Source organism: Camelina sativa, chromosome 9 (assembly GCF_030686135.1).
Source record: "Camelina sativa cultivar CO46 ecotype springtype chromosome 9, ASM3068613v1".
In the NCBI taxonomy this organism is placed as follows: Eukaryota; Viridiplantae; Streptophyta; class Magnoliopsida; order Brassicales; family Brassicaceae; genus Camelina; species Camelina sativa.
In genome coordinates, this window is record NC_141888.1 from 17,126,604 (window position 1) to 17,147,819 (window position 21,216).

A 21,216-nucleotide genomic window follows, 5' to 3' on the forward strand; every position below is an offset into this window, starting at 1 on the left:
TATAAAATATAAAATTAATTTAAAAGTTGCATAGAAAATTGTAAACATCCTATATTATGAAACAAAAATACTTTTATAAACATCCTATATTATGAAACACGGAAGAAGTATATAAGTATATTAATAAGTAACAGGGTACGATACATATTAATTTTTTTTTTATTTTAATAAAAATAGAATTGACTCGAACAAACCAATTGGGAAAAGAACAGCTAACTGATGTAACCACATGCGGTTGAGTACAAACTTGTCGTGCTAATCGATCCGCAAGTACATTTGCATTCCTAGAGATCAAGGTTAACGAGAAGCTTGAGAATTCCTCCATATCTACCTTTATGTCGTCAAGATAGGCAGAGAAAGCCGGCCAGTCAGCTGGTGAGGACACCATCTTCACCAAATCTGAGCAGTTTGTGAGAAAAACCACCTCTTTGAAGTCATATCCAATCATACAACGTAAAGCCCACACAAAAGCTTCAACCTCAGCATGAAGTGGGAAAAGACTCCGCCTAAAATTTGAGGCATCCATAAGCGGAGAAGCATCGTGAGTTGATATACACACTCAACCTGCAACCGCAAACTTATCCGTGTCCTTTCAGGAACATCAACAAAACAAGGGAAACTAGTACAATACATATTAATTAATAAATTAATAATTGATCATCAAACCAAAAAAAAAAAGAAAAAAAAAAGAATCAGAAATTGTGGTTTTCATTAGCACCCTTCTTCTCGATTTACCAATTTGTTCCCGAGAAAATCAAAATAAAAATCAAAATCAAAATGAAACAACCACCTCTTTCCATTTTCTCTCTTCGTCTTCGTCAGATAAAAAAGCTTCTCTCTCTCTCGTAACGAATTGATCATTCTTTGTGGCACCTACGTAACAGCTTAATCCGAGCTTCGTTTTTTTCATCATTTGTTTCCACTTCCTTAGTGATGATGATCCTGTGATCTGTTTTCGCCATCGCGCTCTCTACTTTTTTTTTTTTTAAATTTTAATTTGGACAATTTTTCGGGGATTTCTTCGATTTTGCTTTTCCGCAATTCCGAGAGGGAAGCATCTTCTGTGTTGTTTGTAGCTGAGAGATACGAAATTTTTGGCTATTGCTGTTTTCGTTTCGTTGAACTTTGATCTGGTGAATGCTCCGGGGATAAATATTTCCCTGAGCCAGCGGCTCGGGGGAGATCTGTTAAAAGTCAAAAAGAATTATAGGCGAGCATTGTGGATTTTGTTTTTGTTTTTTTCCAGCTATGTCTTCAACGGAAGATGCTGGTTTAGGCTCATCTGGACCACATTCTCTTTACGCTTCTATGCAGGAGGATTTCAAACTCTTCGAGACTCAATCGGTAAATTTACAACTTCCACCTTTTCAATTTGGTAGTTTCAGTTTGTGTGAGATTTTTGATTTGTGTTGACTTGTTAAGTCTTTATGGTGGTGTGTTTCTCTTCGTATAAATGTGCTTCTCTCTAAGGACTCTTTTGATGATACTTATTTGCAGAACTTTTACATGATTGGTTGGGATAGAAGTGGAGTTTACAGAGTACTAAAGATCGATCGCCTTGATCCTTCTGAGCTTAACATTAGTCAAGGTTCGACTCCTTATACGAAGAAAGAGTGCTATGAGTTGTTAAAACGGATACACGAAGGGAACAAGGCTACGGGTGGGCTAAAACTTGTGACTCTTTGTTATGGTATCATTGGTATGTGTTTTTCTCGACTTCTTTTTACAGGTCCATCCATCAATTGTTGTGTTTATTTTGAGCTTCTTCTCACATTTTCACCTACTATATTCTCTCAGGCTTCATTAGATTCTTGGGACCCTACTACATGCTTCTTATAACTGAAAGAAGAAAAATAGGCGAAATCTTTGGTCACAGCGTCTACGCTGTATCAAAGAGCGAGATAGTTGCGTTGCAAAATTCTACTGTGCAGTGCAACGCTGCTAATTCAAGAGATGAAAACAGGTTGTTGAGATTTCTTGTGTTATATTTTGTTTGTTTATTTTTGGAATGTTGCTAAACATATTTTTCTTCACTATTCTTCTCTCTGTTCCCTCAAAAAAGAAAGCACAGTTCTGTAGACGTTCCATCCTTTCAACGTTTTAATGAGCTGAAGTCATCTAACCCTTACCTTTTCTTATGTTGTGTTTCCAATTTGTTGATGAACAGATACAAGAGACTCTTGTGTATGGTGGACCTTACTAAAGACTTCTTTTTCAGCTATTCTTACAATATCATGAGAAGTTACCAGAAGAATGTATGCAATTACAAGTCCGGACATATTCTCTATGAGAAAATGTTTGTCTGGAATGAGTTCTTGACTCGGGGAATCCGACATCATCTTCAAAATACCCTGTGGACTGTAGCATTGGTTTATGGTTTCTTTAAGCAGGTGATAATTGTATGTTTAATGACAGCTCACTGCTAGAAGAAAATTTCAAAATGCATGTCTTTTTTTTTTTCTTACACCCATTACCCAGAGTCCTGTAATATCTTGTTTTATCATTTTTTATTGCACCAAAGGCATAGTCAGAAGCTTTCTGTTTCACATACAGATTTCTATCATATTATATCAGTTATGGCACTATTGTCGTGTTACTTCAGTTATATGTAGTTATGGTATACTGGCTGGCATCTTGATCTTCAACACCTGGATACTCAAGAACCAAGCCTCATTTTGCATGTAGGCCTCTCTTTCTGAATCTGGGCGGGATTTTAAGATCACTCTTATTGCTAGGCGTTCCCGTCATAATGCTGGAACCAGGTACACAATTTCTTTCACTCCCTATTTAGGCAGTTTAGGCTCTGTGGTAAGCATGTATTGACACTGCAAGGCGTGCCTCCAGAGACTAAATGTAAAATTTTCCAAATAAAGACTGCATAGGTAGTCATATCTGGATATATCTCACTAGAGCATTGCACAATACCCAACAATAAGAGTTGTAAACTATACATCTTATTTGAAATATGACAATTTTTTCTTTTTCATAGATACCCTTCTTATCCTCTCGTAATAATCTCTTCACATTAGGTACTTGAAGCGAGGAGTAAACAGAAATGGCAATGTTGCCAATGATGTCGAGACCGAGCAGATAGTGTCCGAAGATGTTCCTGAATACCACCCTATGCAAGTGAGTTCTGTTGTGCAGAATCGTGGCTCAATCCCTCTTTTCTGGTCACAAGAGACCTCACGACTGAATCTAAAGCCGGACATAGTCTGTAAGTTTTGTGACACTAAAATATCTGCACTGCTCCCCTTGTCTCTCCCTCCTCTCTTCTCTGTTTGACTGCTTTCTATCAAATGCAGTGTCAAAAACGGAACCAAACTATGAGGCGACTAGACTTCACTTTGATAACCTTGTAGAACGATATGGAAACCCTATCATTATTCTGAACTTGATCAAGGTGAGTTGTCTAATCCACCTAGTATCTCACTTGCTGTCATCATTTTTTCTTATGCATCCACACCTCATTGTTCCTTTGTTTTCACAATCAATAGACAAAAGAGAAGAGACCTAGAGAGTCAATCCTCCGAGAAGAGTTTGTTAATGCAATTGACTTTATAAACAAAGATTTACCTGAGGAAAATCGTTTGCGATTTCTCCACTGGGACCTGCACAAACATTTTCGGAGGTATCTGTCGTATACACCCTTCCAGCTGCTAGAATCGTGTGAAAGTCTTTTAATATATTTGTAGATAAAAAGCAGTTTTCTGTTTTCTCTCCTTCTTCCAGCAAAACAACAAATGTCTTGGCACTCCTCGGCAAAGTAGCTGCCTGTGCATTGATGCTAACAGGTTTATTTTACTATCAAGTCACACCAGCCATGAAGATTGAGGGTTACATGAGCTTGTCTTCTTCTTCTGAGTAAGTCCTCTAGCTTGAATTCTTCCATCACTTGTTTATATCATTTTTCGTCCAACTTATATTTTGTGGTGTCTGCTCAATTTCCTCTTCTTCATTTAATTTATGATAAACCTTTTTTATTTAAGTTATTGTATTTTCCTCTTAGTGATGATATCTCGGCTATGGTCATTGATTATCATTAGTTTGTAAAATTTATATTAAATGTGTAATACTGTAATAGCATGAACGACAGGCTGGCAGAGATGGTGTAATGAAAATAGATTTTACAAAATATTTTTGTAAGCAGATAATGATACAGTTCTGCTGTTTAAAAATTGCAGTGCTGACACTGGAGATATATCTCCACACACTAGTTCTGATGATGATAATGAGGATCATGATAGCCTTGAGAAGAAATCTAGTAGGAGTAAGAATATAGCTAATACAAAATGTGATGTCAAGCCACCCAGGCTTCAGAGTGGCGTTCTTAGGACCAGTTGCATTGATTGCCTTGACCGAACAAACGTAGCACAATATGCATATGGTTGGGCTGCTCTTGGGCAGCAGATTCATGTATTAGGAATTAGAGATGTACCAGCCATAGAACTTGATGATCCTTTGGCTATTTCGTTAATGGGGCTGTATGAGAGAATGGGCGACACACTAGCTCATCAGTATGGCGGATCCGCAGCCCACAACAAGGTAGTGCTAATTTATTTTACTCTGAAATATCGATTTGGTTTGTCTTGTTCATAAAGTTTTGTAAAATATCTCTTGCTTGAAACAATGGGTGATATGGTTCTTAATTTTGTAATTTGATTATTATCCATAATCAGTGAATAATATTTAGAATCATCTGTCATTCCTGGTTAAGTAATGTCAAGGACCAAAATAAACGTCTTAAGTTAACATATTGAACATGCATAATGTTGATTTCTAGAATTTCTTGTGGGCAATAGGTTTTCAGCGAGAGAAGAGGCCAGTGGAGAGCAGCAACTCAGTCACAGGAGTTCTTGAGAACTCTGCAACGATATTATAATAACGCCTATATGGATGCAGATAAACAAGACGCCATTAATATGTAAGTTACTCTCTCTCTCTCTCTGTGGAAACATACTCGGGTTTAAAGTGTTTTCAGGTTTGTAACTTTTCTACATGCAGATTTCTTGGCACGTTTCAGCCTGAACAGGGAATGCCGACAATCTGGGAGTTACGGTCAAATTCCCTCTCCAATGGACGAAATGGAGAGATGAGCATAGGGGAAGATGAAAGGTAGCTTCTGACAGTGCAAACATAAATCTGGTGCTAGCTTTTTTATAAATCTCATCCTTAATTAAGGTTTGAAGTGTTCAATTTGCTCCTTTAGACACACTTCAGTGATTAAGGAGTCCTATGGTTTCTAATATATTGTAGACCTAATCGAGGTGTCTGCTACAGGATATTTTAGATGGATAGGCTCAACATCTTTTGATAGAATCTCATTCTCTAGTGTAGCTTCCATTTTTCTTGCTGACACCCAATTTTTCCTAATTTTATGGGACGACCAAACCATTTTCTTAGTTGAGAAGATGGATTCATGAGAAACGAGGATTGGTTTGGTCACTGCATTAAGCTAAATGCTATTTTAGAACTTTAAGCTGCTGATAGAATCTTAAATGATAGCTATCTGTTTCGTTTGATGTTTTTGTCTTTTTTTTTTCTCTTAAAATGACATACCTTGATTGTCATGTTCCTTCAGTAATTTGAGCTCATCGTATAATGCTTTCAGGTTTCTTGTGAAAAGGTGCTTATCAGATGGGAATTTTCTCCATGAAAGCTGCACTCCGCTGTCAGCCATGAGTATCAATCATGAAAGCATGCCACAAAAAGGTTTCTCTGCGCCATTACAGCATGTGAGCCATATTCATTTAGAGTCATCATCTGATATACCAGTTTCTAATGATGTAGCATTATCAAGGTTTGTTTCTATAACTCTTACATCTTATTCTGAGTGGAGTTAAGATTATACATTTTTCCAGTGTTAGGAATTGTCTTGGTTATGATAGTTGAACCTGTTTGGATAGGCATGCTGTAATTTCTTTTCAAGTGTCCATGCATGTTGTGAGCGTTATAATTTTGTTGGGAAAATATCTATTGTTTATATCATTTTTATTAATAGGAGGGAGCTCATGTGGTCTGAGGCGTAGTAGGTTAAACTGACTTTTCCAGCCATAATTTATATGTAGGTGTACTCCTTCTATGCCTAGGAAACAGCTCTTTGGAGATGTGCAAAAGGTTCATCGTTTTGGTAGCGACCAAGTTTACTTTGGCGGGGAAGAAGACATGTCTAGTGTCTCCAATTTTGTTGATATTGAGTGGCTTTCATCATCAGAAAATCCATGCGAGAATGCTCTATTTGACAGGTAACAAATATCATGCTTTAAAGAGCATAGATACAGAAGTGGTAAATACTACTAAAGCTTGTAACGCAAGAGCGTGAAATTGTTAGCCAGTAGAAAAAAGTCTGTCAACTGCTCTTAAACCCAAATTGAAAGAGCATGACCAGCTTGATTCATAGTTAATTTGATGATGAGGTAGATACCGATAGTAACTTGTGGTTTTTCCAAATATATAATACCAAGATCCACTTTACTCTTAGCTGTCAAATATGGTTGTCGTGATAAATCATGTTACTTTTGGCAGGTCGTCAGCACTTACAAGGAATTTGACAACGTCTTCAACAGAGAATATTATCAATGTAGGACAATCGGCACATACTACAAGTGAAAGTGGGTCAAGCAGCAGTAAGGTCAGTGGCCTCCAAATTCAACTTAGCGTTTCTTTGTCTATTATTGGTTTCGCTCACAATGAACTTGGTTGGTTTGTTTCATCCACGAATGTGTTGATAATGTCTTAGACTAGTTAGTTCTCCCATATGGAATTCTTACTTACAAAGTTCACGAAGAGCCATGGGCAACACCCCTCTTTTTTTGTTGGTTAATCATTTAACCAGGAGCTAAGTTAAACGGATACTCGGGTATAACCAGGAGCTAATTGACAAATAAGTTAACAAGTAGAGGATTTGTTTTTACTCCTTTTTTTTTTTGCTTGACATGATGAAACCAATATGAAATGCCTCTTGAGTCTAGTTGATCTGTAGAAGCTAAAAGAATTGTCATGTGTGAGTGATCTCTCAGGTGTTAGTTTCACAACCGCACTTTGATTGTTTTAGAAATTGTTTTTGCTTATGTGAGAAGTGAGAAACTGTATCTATCGGCAGGGGAAGGAACCGATGGGAACAAAGATTCGGGAGGACTTTGCAGATAGCTTCAAAGAATGGGTAGCATACGGTGAAGCACTCTGTCACTGAGTCCAAAATCTTAGGAACACGGAATGGTATAAAAGAGTAGTGTAATACTGAAAATAGCTGAAACGTTCTTTTGAGACTTTTTTTTCCCCCTAATTTGTTTTGAAGCCGTTTGTAAATAGTGTAATGTTATATATATATAAATCTAATCTTTGTACGATTCGTGTGAAAATTATTTGTAGGTAATCCCTTTCTTTACCGCTTTCTTAGTCTATCTGTAATCGTCTGAAACACAAACACCTGCGGTTCTATATTGCGTTTGTGTTTTCAACGTGAGTGACTTGCTTGATTTAATTACACAATTTTGAAATGGTTAAACAAGTGTGGTAATTACTAACGCCATTTATATACGGAAATGCAAAATTTTGTGTTGCTACGCCGATACCTGAAGTGGCCTGTTATATCGAGTAATAAAGAAAACGTTTCACAATTTGACGATTAACAGACATTAGATGGATCCCTAGTGATAGGATTTTATAAAGAGAGTTTCACAGATCGTGTGAATAACCCTCTCTATTTACTATTTAGCATCAAAAGACTTTGAAGTTGAACGATTTACAAAAAGAGAAATGTAGCCGTGTTGGATTATATATCAGCTACAACAACTAGAGATGCAACAAGTTGGATATGAAGTTCCATCCCATCATCCATGTCTTCTTATCTGAAGGAGACGCAAAGTTGAGTTCAAACATTTCCTTTCGTATGTTCTCACCCGAGTCACAGAATCCGACAAGCTTAGCCACGATCTCCGCACTCTCTCTCACGTGGTGCATGTTGTGAGGATCTGTCCACAGTTTGTTAATGAACTGATGCCTCCTTTGTTTTCCCACCGGCGGCACATCCCATTTCAGGTACAGCATCTCTCTTTCCTCTGCTCCTAGCTTTGTGTTTACCCGTTTCGCCAAATACTCTCTCTCCTGCTTCAATGCTCTAATACTGTACACCAAAGACAGACATATGCTTGTGAAAACCCTCATAGAGTCAAAGAAGAGGAAGAAATAGGAAAGCACTTGTACTACCTCGATGCTACGTAGCTTGCTGGTTCATTCCCAAGCAATGCAGGACTCGCATTCCCAAGCTCGGCCAAGTGCTGTTCGAGCCATGTCAGCCTGCGGAGCTCAACTTCCATGTATATTTGATCAGCTGGATCTCCTTTGAATAACATGTAGAACTGTGTCCTGTGAATGATTGAGATGTGGCACAGATGCCATAACATTATGATTTGCTTTCTCTGCTCTTCAAAACACAAGGGCCAATCCATCTGAGATTCATCGGTTGCATCGGACTCTGAAGCAGGACCTGTCTCGTTTGCCTCCAGTTCTAACACCTAACATTGACAGATTTTAAGTTACTGCTTCCTGCATCTGAAAGCACTGGGCAAAGTTTCCATCCAAAGGCGAATATGACAAATTAAAACATGAATGAGCACAAGTCACAAGTTTAAACTGACCTGGCAAACAAGAAGCTGCTTCTGGTATTGCAGCTTTGCCACACGTTCTTTCAGTCCAGTAACATATGCTTTGATGTTCTGTATATTCTCTTCGGCAGCATTCTTAAACATGCGCTTCATTCTCTTAACATCGACTGAATTTGCTTGTCGTGATACAGGCGTTCCTTCCCTTGACGGTGTTCGACTACGGTTATCATCCCTCTTTGGTGGAGTAACTCCAAAAGACAATGGGGCTGAATTAGCAGACACAACATTGCTCTCAGGAGCTTTATTTTCTGTCCCAGAAAGAGGTGAACATGGTGCCCGGATCATATGATGTATGTTAGGACTATTACTTAAGCCGAAGGGAAGAGTTCTCTTCTTTTTCATCTGGAGTCTGTTCATCTGTCTGAAAAGACGAGACAAGCATGTCAATAGTGTTCTGAACAGTCTCAAGCTTCTTCTCCAAAGCTCCAATTTCTTGAGAATTCAGCCTGGTTATTTCTTCCTTCAGGTTAGCTTTATCACCAACTACAATTTCCTCGGTTATAAGGTTGCTCTTCTGCATGTCCCGGATTTCTGACAGCATTTTTGCAACTTTTTCTGCAGCTTGTTGATCACCCAGTTTATGGGATGTCACTTCTTTATGAATTAGCTCCAGTGCTTGGTTTGCTTCCTCACCCAATTTCTTTTGATGCTTTTCAAGCAAACGAATTTCTTGGACTAGCGCTGTTGGATCTGCTGAAGTTAAAGACTGCCTCACATTATCCTTTCTCCTACCACGAGTTGTTCTGCGGCTTTTCGGAGCAGAATTACTTGGAATGGACTCCTCCTCAGTATGGTAGGAGAGACACCTTGCCACTTGAGAAATAGTTTCACACTCATTTGACCCCTGTAGCCAATTATATAAGCATGTGTGCATAAGGTTGAAGTTATCCCAGAAAATTTTGGAATCTCATATTAGCACATGCATGAGCACAAGCACTGGAGCTAATTCATAAAGCACATACCTTCAGTTCCTTTGCTTTTCTTTCTAGATCAAGTTCAGATTGCGCAATGTCTCTCTGACGCTTTAGCTCTTTCATTTCGTATTCCATCTGCCATTAGTTTAAAAATTAAGTTTACGTCCCATATGGTTTACCTGTTTTAGTCTGTGAGGTCCACATTTTCGAATATGCAGAAGAGATAATTCAAGATGTAGATGTGGTTCTAAAAGTCTAGGTCCATACCTGTTGGATTTTCATCTCTTTCTCAATTAACAGAGACTTTAAGCAGGTAGATGAACTGGACTCCGGGCTTCTTAACTCTGACTCGAGTTTGGCTACTTTTTGCTGCAGATGTTTCAGCAACTTTTTGTCTGAGACAACCTACAACAGAAAATCACATCCCTAGAATGAGTACCAGCAGAAGGGTATATATTCTGTCGACACCATTTTGTTTTTCATCAAACACAAAGAAGTTTGAAGCAAAAGAAGTAATGTTAGTGGGAGAGGAAAAAAGAAGGCTTTGAAAATATATCTCACTATATCTTTACAGGTAAACCGGATCGATGCATTTTGTATCTTAATTCATGGAAAGAGAAGAATAGCTGTACAGTCAGATTAACCTTCAAAGATTGCTCAGTTTCTAGAATTCTTTCAATCTAATCGTAGATAATTGCATATGTTCTCTATAAGATGATGATTGCTACACACGAACGAAACTATGTTTGCAATGAAAGGCCAAAGAAAAGCTATAGGGTACAAACGCAAATTTTTATATGATCATCCTGTTTCTACAAAACGAGAGACCCCTATAAATATCTAACTAAGTGGCATACCATGTTGACTTTAGCGCAGTTGGTGACTTCCTTCGCACTCATGGCAAAAGAGAGTGTCTTTTTTGTCTGTTCAACGTGGCTCAGTGCTGGGCTAATCGTACATATAATTGCTGTTCTAGCATTCCCGCCAAGTGAATTTTGCAAAATCCTTGTCAGCTTTGAGTCTCTATAAGGCACATGATCACTTCTTCGACCAGAACTACAACCAAAATAACAAAATTAAATAATACAGAACCTTAACTTTTGCATTTCCAATCTTATGCTGCCACTGGAAAGCAAAGTTTAAGCAATATAAAGTATTAATGTTTTGCTAATATCTTAAAATGCCGTACCGGTATAAATGTTCATCAAGCTAAAATGTAATTTAGACATGCCCAAAGACAACCATAGTGTTCAAAGTATTGTGCTTTCTGACCTCAGTTTTCTGATCACTGTAGTAAGTGTCAATAAACTACGGTTAATATGGCTTCCTTCCTTCAATCTTAGACCATCTGCGTTTGTTTGACAAGCACGTTCGCTACCAGCAAGATCAACAAGATTCTGCACCAATGAAATTGTCTTAAATACCAAGTGAAGCTTCAACCCAAAGATAATAAATTGACTTACCAGAGTTGCCATGAAAGACTGCACACAGCCTGCTATTTCCCTGAGACTGCTCTGGATGGTCTGAATATCAAAAGCACAGAAGATGAGAAATTGTGGAACGTGGTTACTTTCACTGTCTAATAGGTACCACTTGTCTGTGTTTAGGAAATTAAAGAACTAGAGTATTAATTCAATCATGCAGCATATCACATTAGCATAGATCATACCAGCCGGATAATCTGATGCGATCTTGAACTTTGGTCGTTCAAAGCAGTTTCACCTACTTGCCGATGATCTGTAACAGCAAATGGAAAATCACATAATATGAAAGAAAAAGATGATATCATTAATCAGACATATTTTAGATATGTCATCTACATAATTCTGAGGCTTTGCTCAACATATCTACCGAGAGTACTATCATCATCAAATGCATAAAAAGATACAGAGCATCTGAACAGGTGACAGGAAGAATTACCTTCACAAATGCGAATTAAATGCTGTAAATGTTGCCTGCTTTCTACCACTTTCTCCACCAGATTTTCCACAATGGTTCCTTTCTGCAATATAGACAACATTCTTATACTAGCCGAGACAGTATATGCCTCTTTGAGCATTCGACTTAGTGTTTCTGACCCTTTACATACCTCTGGATCATCTAACAGCCGAAGGTACCCAGAATCACGGTTTAAAAGGTCAACCACGGTCTCGTTATAGATCTCCAAGGCAGATACTTTCAAGACGAACCTCCTTTCTTGAGTCTGCATAGATTTCAATATATCCATATATAACAGATCACCTCGTAACTAAAACAACAACTAGGAACCATAAAATTTGGTCACTCACGTTTCTTATATGCTCGTATATATCCTTAACAACACTTTCAGTAACACCCCTCATTGTAAACGTCTTGCCACTGCTGGTCTGACCATAAGCAAAAATAGTTGCTGCAACGAATAAAGACAAGAGAGTTCACGTATCCAGATGATAGCTAAAGCTTAATAAAAACGAAAGATATCTTTAGATGATGGGATTTTGAGAGATATCTGTTCAATTTACCGTTGGTTCCTGCTAATGCAGATAGTGCAACGTCCCTAGAACCACCTTCATAGACCTCTTGTGTTGCACAGGTTGGCTCAAAAACTTTATCTACAAGTACAAAGAAGGCAAATGAGCTAATATAACCAAAAAAAAAAAAATGGAAAGAAGAAAAAGACAGATAAGCAAATGAGAATACCAAAAGAGTATTTCGTTGCAGGCCTCTCAGGGTTGGGATTCTTAAAGACGATGGTCTGATCATCGGGACATTCCCATGCAATGAGATCATATTTGGCATGTTCCCTCGAATTTAGTGGTCTCATCCGAATAGTGACAAGAATCTTCTCCTCTGTAACTTTGGAACCACCAGGAGTATAAGGATTATTAACCCTGTCAATCTTACTTAACGGTGTTCTCGGAGGTCCCATCATCTTCTTCTAAAACTGAAACCAGAATTAGAGACTGAATTAGCTAGGCCTTTAAATGTTACAGAACCTATTATATATAGATCACAAGATTAAACAGTCGATCGTAATACTCCATATGATTATGAACGAACACACATTCGTCTCAATCCAGTCAACCTAATCACCGACCCCAAGATCTTCTTTTAAAAATCAGTAATCGTAACTGTTAGATTATTCAGAATCCATCTATGGAAACTGGAACAACGCGCATACTTGAGAATCCAATATAACCAGTCACCTGAAATCAAATCCAGAATAGGAAAGAAGAAAGAAATTAGAAAAGTTCAAAGAAGAATCACTTACAGAGACGAGAGAAGGGATTTAACAGCGGGAAACGCCGTCGGAGGATGAAAACGCGGCGGTCGGCGACGGACGGCGTAATCTTCGATCCGGACAGAATCAAAATTCAAATCGACGGGGAGATTGGGAAGATGATTTGGGGGGAATTTGGCTTTCGCAGAGGCGAAATCGAGACACCAAGATAATGTGTAACGGAAACTATCTTCTTGCTGATGCTTTCAAAGCTTTCTTCCTCTTTTACTTCTTTTTTAAATTCTTTTCTTTTTTTCTTCTTCGCATACCTGAAATGTTTTGGACATTTAAACGGCCGAAGATCGAGGGTTCTAATTGTGCCACGTGTACGACTGTAATTTTCACATCGGGACATGTACTTCTCACCTTAAAACGACGCAGTTACATTGGAAGGAGAATTTTTAGTCGTTTCCTTTTTCATATAGTATAATTTTCATTGATATAAAATAGATTAAATAGGTTACGACAAAAAATATGGGAAAAGACTATGATATCGTAAACTACGTCATGAAAATATGGGAAAAGACTCTATTTCTACCTGTACATTTCCAAAAGTGTATTTTCATACTCATACTACAATATAGTATCTATTTCAACCTCAACTCCTTCCAAAACTTAAATTAACTACATTAACTTTTCTTTAAGATTGAATATCAACATTGACTAAAAGAGACGTTAGTCAAACCGTTAAAAGATACTAACGTGGCAAAACACATGGCATCTTAGTTACTACGACATCGTTTTCGTCATCACACAAAAACTAAAATTTAAAAAAATCCCAAAATTTATACACTCTTTAGATTTGAAGGTTCGTACCCGAGACAATGAAGACAAGAGGAAGGGTTTAGACCATTTGAACCAAAGACAATTTCGATTTAATGTTACAAACTTACAAACAAATATATGTATTGCCAGATCTGTTTCACGTTGGCCTCTCCGGTCACTGGTGCTCCTCGTCGTTGCCGTAATACGCACCCTTTTGTTTTCTCTGCTCAGATCCTTTCGTATCCGTCAATTTTCCTTGTACACAAGTAACAGATCTGAACTGATTTCTTTGTCAGAGACAAAATCTGAGGCTAAATCGGCAGTGGTTTGCTGCGGCGCTCGTCTTGACAACGACGAATCTATCATCTTGGCCGCCTCCCTCTTTCCCATGGTTGCTCACGGTCGGCGATTAGGTTTGAGTGAAGGCTTTCCACGATGGTCCCGCTTCTTTCTCGGAGTTTGAGAAATATGCATCTACTGTATAACTATATATGTAATAATAAATATATGTATTTGTAACAGCTAATCGAAATTGTCTTTGGTTCAACTGGTAGAACAGTTCCTTTTGTCTACACTGTCTCGGGTTCGACCCGAATTTGTGTGATTTTTAAAAATTTTGCCATGTCAGCCTTTAAGGCTTTAACGGTTGACTAACGTTTCTTTTAGTCAATGTTGATATTCACTCAAAAAAGAAAAGTTTATGTAGTTAATTTAAGTTTTGGAAGGAGTTGAGGTTAAAATAGACACTATATTGTAGTATGGGTATGAAAATACACTTTTGGAAAAGTACAAGTAGAAGTATACCCTTTTCCCCATGAAAATATAGCCCTATAACCTATTCTATATATAGATGAAATTACAGATGAAAAAGGTTGCGATTTTGTTGTTTTTTTTTTTTTTGTTAAGACAGAGTAAATCCCCAGGCTTATGGAAGGCCCAAGACTAATCTCTGAGGGAGGTGCAGCCCATGGATAGACCCTCTCTCCGAATATTCAAATGGGCCGTTAGATAGGTCCATATCCATGTAAGGGTGTCCAGGAAAACATGACTTAGTTTCGCGCAGCAGGGGAATGAAACCTGAAACGCTGTAACGTTCCAGTCCCGCTCCCTACCACTCGACCATAAGCTCCCGTACAGGTTGCGATATTGTTGTATTATATTTATATATTTTTTTTCCAGTTTAACTCTATTCTATATTCATAACTAGCTATTTTTACCATAAGACGACTATGACATTGTTGTATTATATGTATAATTTCCAGTTTAACCCCCTGCTATTCTATATTAATAACTAACCATAAGAATAGACTATGATATTGTTGTATTAAATGTATTATTTCCAGTTTTGCCCAAAATTTTACATTAATAATATATTCATAATTAATATGTAAATAGAATCATACCATAAGTCCATAACATTATTATCACCACCATTACTTTATCTTTTAAAAAGACTTAATTAAGTATACTTATTTTTTGATTTCATCGATTAATAAAATTATTATGGGCAATTTTATCGTTAACTTATACTTTTTTTTCTTTTTTATTTTTCAATAACTTTAACTAGATCAACTCAAAGAAAGCCAATTGATAAAGAAATTGTTATAAAGGTGACACTAAAACGACCCCAAATAGATTCCCAATCCTCACACAAGATCCAAAGGAAACGATTTCACTCGAACCCCACAATTCCGACGAGAAAAATGGCGTAGAAATCTCTCCTTACAAGAACTCTCACAAGTACACCAAACCATACCTCATCTAGTTACTGTGTCACACAACCAACCACCCCTAGCGACCGAGTAACAAGAGAGGTGTGCTGGAATATTCGATTTTGTCCAGTCACAGATAACACTTCCCCACAAATACTCCAATTCACTATCAAATCCTTTAGTGTCGATCGGCACCTCCACTTGCGATCCAACAAATCTGGTGTCAATCGACACTCTCCTAATGTCGGTCAACACCAACGCCCACGACATCACTTTCGTCGACCTCTCCTCATCCAAACCTAACTCCGGCCATTCTCCTATGACCCAAACACACAATAACAATGCTGGTGTCGATCAACACCACCTTGTTGTCGCTCGACACCACAACACGTCCATGTTAACCATCGGTTAATTCAAAAAATAACCATTAATTCCAAAAAATTCACCATTGGATATGAAGCCTATAGCGCCGCGAAACTCTCCACCAAATTTCAGCCAAATCGGATTCCGTTTCATTTTCCAAACATTGCATCGAAGTAGACATCTCAGCCTTCCTTCAAGCTCTTTTCTGCCACAAAACCCTAATCCTTCACAACTATCGATTCCCTAATCGATTAAACACCAAACAACACGAGTTACTCGATAGTAGCCATGAGCTTGACTCTTTCAATCCACCACCATGTAATCACATCCTTGTTGAATGACGAAGGAGAAGCTACCCTCCCGCCATTTCTTGATCTCTCCTTCTCTCCCACGCCAAGACCCCTTTCTTTTTCCCGTCTATCCCCAAACGATCCACTTTCTCATCCTCTCCCAGAGAGAACCTACAACTCTCTCCTCTTCTTCTAAGGCATGAGATGGCTTGAGAAGGAATCCCCAAACAGAAAGAGGCGTCTTCTCTTTTATAGGGAACTTAAGGGTTTCTCCAAAACCACTAAACCGCACAAAACCGGAGAACGAATAAAATCGAGAACCTTTAAACAATATGAAGTCAAGTGACACCCTCTTGATGTCAGTTGACACCAACCTCTAAAACCGGAAGTCGGTTCACGGGCGTTACAGACACTAAGAGGTTAGACACGAACTTTTCGTACCAAGAAACCATCTTATTAAATCCTCTTCCATCAACATTGTCAGAATTTGCAATACGGTCAACTAGGCCTGAGAAACCTTCTGCCACACTAACAACGCCCGTTGAACCGGCACCCACAATAGCCACACACTCATACCCCTTCTAAACAGCATGCAAATTCTTGACATTCTATCCCATGGCACTCCAAGCCACTCTAATGAAGTAAATTCCCAACTTAACTTCTCGAACACCATTCTTAGATGACCTTATCCAAACAATTTCTTTCCTACTTGATCACTTCTGGATCAAATATCTCAACAACACCTTTGTGTTTTTTCTGTAGTACTATCGTGTCTAACCGACCTAGAAAAGTCTATTTCCATTGAAGAGTCTGTCTAGAACCATATACGCTCTGATAACAAACAGAGGATCCACGAGAAACGATCTCACCGAAACTCCATAATTCCGACGAGACAACCGACGTAGAAATCGCTCCTTACAAAAACTCTCACAAGTACACAAAACCCCACCTCATCTAGTTAGTGAGTTGCAAAACGAACCATCCATAGCGACTGAGTAACAAGAGAGGTGGGCTGGAATATTTGATTCCGTCTAGCCACAGACAACACTTCCCCACGAATACTCCGATTTACTATCAACTCCTTTAGTGTCGATTGGCACCTCCACCTGGTGTCGATCGTCACCCAACGCTCCACTTGTGATCCAACACACATGGTGTCGATCGATACTCTCTTAGTGTAGGTCAACACCAACGCCCACGACATCATTTTTGTCGATCTCGCCTCATCCAAACCTAACTCCAGGGCGTTCTCCGATGACCTAAACACACAAAAACATGCTGGTGTCGGTCGACACCACAACATTGCCACATCACGTCCATGGAAAATGTCCATGTTAACATTCAGTTAATTCACAAACAAACTGTCCGTTCCACAAATCCAACGTTGGATATAAAGCCTATGTCACCGTGATTTCGCCACCAAAATTTAGCTAAATCGGACTCCATTTCATCCTCCAAATGTTGCCCTGAAGTAGACATCTGGGACCAGTTCGCGCTGTCCGTACATAAGTGTTGGTGTCGAATGACACCAACCCAGAAACCACGACTAGAGCCCTTCCTTCAAGCTCCTTTCCACCACAAAACCCTAATCCTTCACAACTATCGATTCCATACTCGATTAAACACCAAACAACACGATTTACCTCTATAATAGCCATGAGAAAGCCTGCTTGACTCTTCCAATCCACCACCAAGTGGATTTGGTTTAATCACTGTTGGTTTTTTAACCTGATGGATTTTTGTATCGGGAATTGAAGTGGATTTGGTTTAATCACTGTTGGTTTATTAACCTGATGGATTTATTGATTAACCAAAAGGATGGTTTAGCTATTTTCTGGTTCAATTAAATTAAACCAAAGAGGCCCTAATTCCTCTTTACAAGGATCGACACTTCTCTTCTCTTTAGTTGTAGAGATTTGTCACCGTTGGTTGCTCAGAGAAAGAGAGAGAGATAGCTCTTGGTTGATTGTGAAGTAGAAGGAGAAAGAGATCAACAAAGTTTTGTCTTAGAGAGAAGGAGAAGGAACATAATCGTCAGGATTTGGGAGAAGGAGGATCCGACTGCTCAAATCGTTTCGAAAGGAGATATCGGCAGTTTCATGGGACGTTTCTTCTCAATTGCGGATTGAGACCAGCGGGTGTTTCGGGATCGATTGCGGTTTCATCTAAGCTCTGATTGTGCTGAAATTTTGTGGGCAGCTTCTGAACCTCTAGACCTTTCTTTTCACCGGAGGGATTGGAAAGTTAATGGAGCGAGTTTGGTTGTTCTTGGATATTGGAGAGCTTCTCTTTTGGCTGTAGTTATTTTCGTGAATCACTTGTTAATGTGAGTGCGTGACCATGAGCTTATCTGAGCGATTGGGTTGTATGACTTATTTTGTGTGATGATATGTAGGTGTGGTGAATGTGTTATTGGGTGACATGTTCAATGACTCGTTTGTTATGTTTTATTTGTGGTTGTACTCTTGATTTGCTTGTGTGTATAGCTCGTAGATGGGAGGATCACCTCACTGAGTATTTCTGGTAATACTCACGCATCTCATTGTGTTTGTGGTGCAGGTAATGAATGTGTAGTGTGAAATCATGGCGATGAGGAGGAGGGTGATCTAGGGTCTCAATTGTTGTGTTGTGTTATTTGTTTTACGAACCTTGTTAGAAGCATGTTAGGATGATGATTTTAATTGGTTATAATTGATATGGTATATATATTAAATTGGAGTTGGTTTGGTTTGTCTTCTATCGTGCATGTTGATTTGATGTTGGTTTATGGTTTGGGTTGTAATTAAATATTATGTGATATTTAATTATATTATTATTTTTATTTATATATAACTATAAAAATGGGTCAGGTTGTTTCAGTTTGGTATCAGAGCCCTTACGGTTCTAGGATGGTTAAGTGGATGGTTTAGAGTGGGTAGGGAATTTAATTGGTTGAATTTTTTTTCTGTTGTTGGATGCATGTTGTTGTGTGATGGAGTTGATTATGAGTAGTTAGTCAATTTGTTTGTAGTATGGAGTCCTAGAATCATCCTCTTTGAGCCTTCAATGAGATTCCACAGTAAGTTGTTTTCTATGTTGTTAGTTGTGTGTGTTTTAGCTTATGTGCGGGAAATGCAGTGGGCTATTGAAAGTGTTGGAAAGAGGTGGATCAGGAAATAGCGTTAGGGATGATGTGTGAAAGTGGATGTGTTGCAAATGGATCTCTGAGAAGTTAAGATGAATTTCTTTTATAGAATTATGACTCGTGTGTCATGTGGGAAAAAGGAAATAGCTCGGGGTTTCTATAAATGGAAAGTTTTCATTAATAAAAAGTTTCTAAACATGGAAAGGTTTTGTGGGAGTTAGAGCTTTGCTATTTTTGGAAAGTGTATGGTAGCTATCTTGAGGTGTGGGGATGTTTCCGGTGTGACCTGGTGGTGGTCATGGAGGTATTCGAGGAGGAGTATATGGTGGGTAGTAGGACATTGTGATGTCTTACGCGGATCACGGGGTGTGGTCTTGGTTGAGGAAATGCTTAGAGACGTCAAGAATTGTTTGCTCTTGGGACAGTGGGTTTTGGACAACTCATAAGGAGATCGTGGTTCTCCTGAGGGGATGGTGGTTCTGATTTAACAAGTGATATCATCGATCGATGCAACCGTCACCACGTCACCACGACCACCGAAAATCCAAATCTCTTTATAAAATTCAAGTTAAAAACCAGCTTTAAAAACAAGTTTTAATTTTGCTCATAAAAGGTTTTATCAGGAAATTCAATTATATTCTCATATCAATTTATTTTCCTAGGTTATTAATTCTAGGTGATCAGTCAAGAATTAATATGAAGAACAACCAAAGGTAAAAATCATAGAAGAATAAGAATCCTAAAGAATCAACAAATCTCATAAACCATAAAAACCCTATAAAAACCCTGAACCTAACAAGAAATCTACTCAAACATGGTGAAAGAAACAATCATCATGTTCAAGATACATATCATAAAAGAATTCAAAAGAGAAAAACAAAGGAGTTTAGAAGCTTCTATTAACAAGACTGAGTTTTTGACTTGCTCTCCAAAAGCTCTCTAGGTCCCTCTCTCTCAAAAGGTTGCAGAAAATAAAACTTTGGTATAAACAATGACCTCTAAATCCTATTAATATTTCTAAAACACGTCTAGGGACTAATGATGCAAATATGGAAAACTTTGGGGAAGCTTTGTAAATCTTCAAACTTTTGGGAAAACTTCTGATTTTTCTTGTAAGCACTGCATCGATCGATGCTATCACTTGCATCGATCGATGCATCCTTCTGAACTCGTCTCCCAACTTCACAGCTCAGCCTCAGTGCTTGAATATGCTCCAAATCCTTCTATTTAGCTTCATTATGCTCTATTCGTGCCAATGAATACCTAATCCTATAAAGACTCAAAAATAACCTAGAAAACAAATCAAAAGTTTCAAAAACCACATTTGTATCATGATTAAAAACCATAAAAACCATGATATATCACCTGTCCATCCCCAAACAATCCTCTCTCTCATCCTCTCCCAGAGAGAACCCACAACTCTCTCCTCTTCTTCTAAGGCAAGAGATGTCTTGAGAAGGAACCCTCAAACAGAAAGAGGCGTCTTTCCTTGTATAGGGAACTTAAGGATTTCTCCAAAACCACTAAACCACACAAAACCGGAGAACGAACATAACCGACAACCTTTAAACAGAATGGTGTCAAGTGACACCAACCTCCAAGACCGAAACTCGGTTCACAGGCGTTACAAACACTATGAGGTTCGACACAAACTTTTCGTACCAAGAAATTCGTTTTAATATTTGCACACCTAGAAACAAGAGCAATAGAAAAAGAATCAAACTCCTCCTTAATACTCGCAATATCGTTCAGGTAGACAGTGAAAGCCGGCCACTCGGAAAGGAAATATACCATCTTCACCAAGTCAGAGCAATCCGTGAGAAAGGCAAAGCCAGCGATGCAACTGCAATCATACATCGCATATCCCATACTAAAGCTTCCACCTCTATATGATGGGGAGACAAACTTCACCGATGATTAGTAGCACGGCTAGCGTCCATCAAAGTCTTTCCGTCACTCGGGAACACACAATGCCAACCTAATACGGAGAATCTATCCCCATTTTTCCACGAGCCATCCACAAAATACCTAGTGACTGCCTTATCCACCTCTAGTTGGGTCTGTTGCCAAGCCTTGGCCTGCCTTCGCCACTCTTAAAACCTCAAGAATGTTAGAATTCACAT

The 21,216-nt window shown here is 38.6% G+C and overlaps 2 protein-coding genes across 2 annotated transcripts; one reads left to right on the forward strand and one right to left on the reverse strand.

The window, feature by feature from the left end:
• Positions 1-580: 580 nt before the first annotated feature.
• On the forward strand, positions 581-7,361 carry LOC104715200 (phosphoinositide phosphatase SAC3). Its single transcript, XM_087464257.1, has 16 exons — positions 581-1,344; positions 1,498-1,699; positions 1,798-1,963; positions 2,168-2,390; positions 2,686-2,762; positions 3,030-3,217; positions 3,306-3,403; positions 3,498-3,631; positions 3,733-3,864; positions 4,185-4,545; positions 4,803-4,924; positions 5,005-5,115; positions 5,612-5,800; positions 6,069-6,245; positions 6,526-6,631; positions 7,103-7,361. The coding sequence occupies exons 1-16, from the start codon at positions 1,249-1,251 to the stop codon at positions 7,190-7,192; spliced, it is 2,472 nt and encodes an 823-aa protein (XP_087320383.1). The 5' UTR covers positions 581-1,248; the 3' UTR covers positions 7,193-7,361.
• Positions 7,362-7,661: 300 nt separating this feature from the next.
• On the reverse strand, positions 7,662-14,087 carry LOC104715199 (kinesin-like protein KIN-7B). Its single transcript, XM_087464256.1, is given in 17 exon segments — positions 7,662-8,125; positions 8,209-8,516; positions 8,640-9,006; positions 9,008-9,510; positions 9,629-9,715; positions 9,848-9,985; positions 10,438-10,636; positions 10,853-10,977; positions 11,044-11,103; positions 11,250-11,317; positions 11,501-11,582; positions 11,670-11,783; positions 11,869-11,969; positions 12,082-12,171; positions 12,260-12,503; positions 12,831-13,108; positions 13,733-14,087. Coding segments are annotated over 15 exon segments (2,805 nt in total). The 5' UTR covers positions 12,492-12,503; positions 12,831-13,108; positions 13,733-14,087; the 3' UTR covers positions 7,662-7,794.
• Positions 14,088-21,216: the final 7,129 nt, after the last annotated feature.

What these genes read in the sequence shown, in the direction of transcription:
- LOC104715200 (XM_087464257.1), top strand. Translation starts at nt 1,249, where the DNA reads ATGTCTTCAACGGAAGATGCTGGTTTAGGCTCATCTGGACCACATTCT. An exon ending in TTATTCTGAACTTGATCAAG is followed by an intron (nt 3,404 to 3,497) that starts GTGAGTTGTCTA and finishes CACAATCAATAG; the next exon opens with ACAAAAGAGAAGAGACCTAG. An exon ending in AATGATGTAGCATTATCAAG is followed by an intron (nt 5,801 to 6,068) that starts GTTTGTTTCTAT and finishes ATTTATATGTAG; the next exon opens with GTGTACTCCTTCTATGCCTA.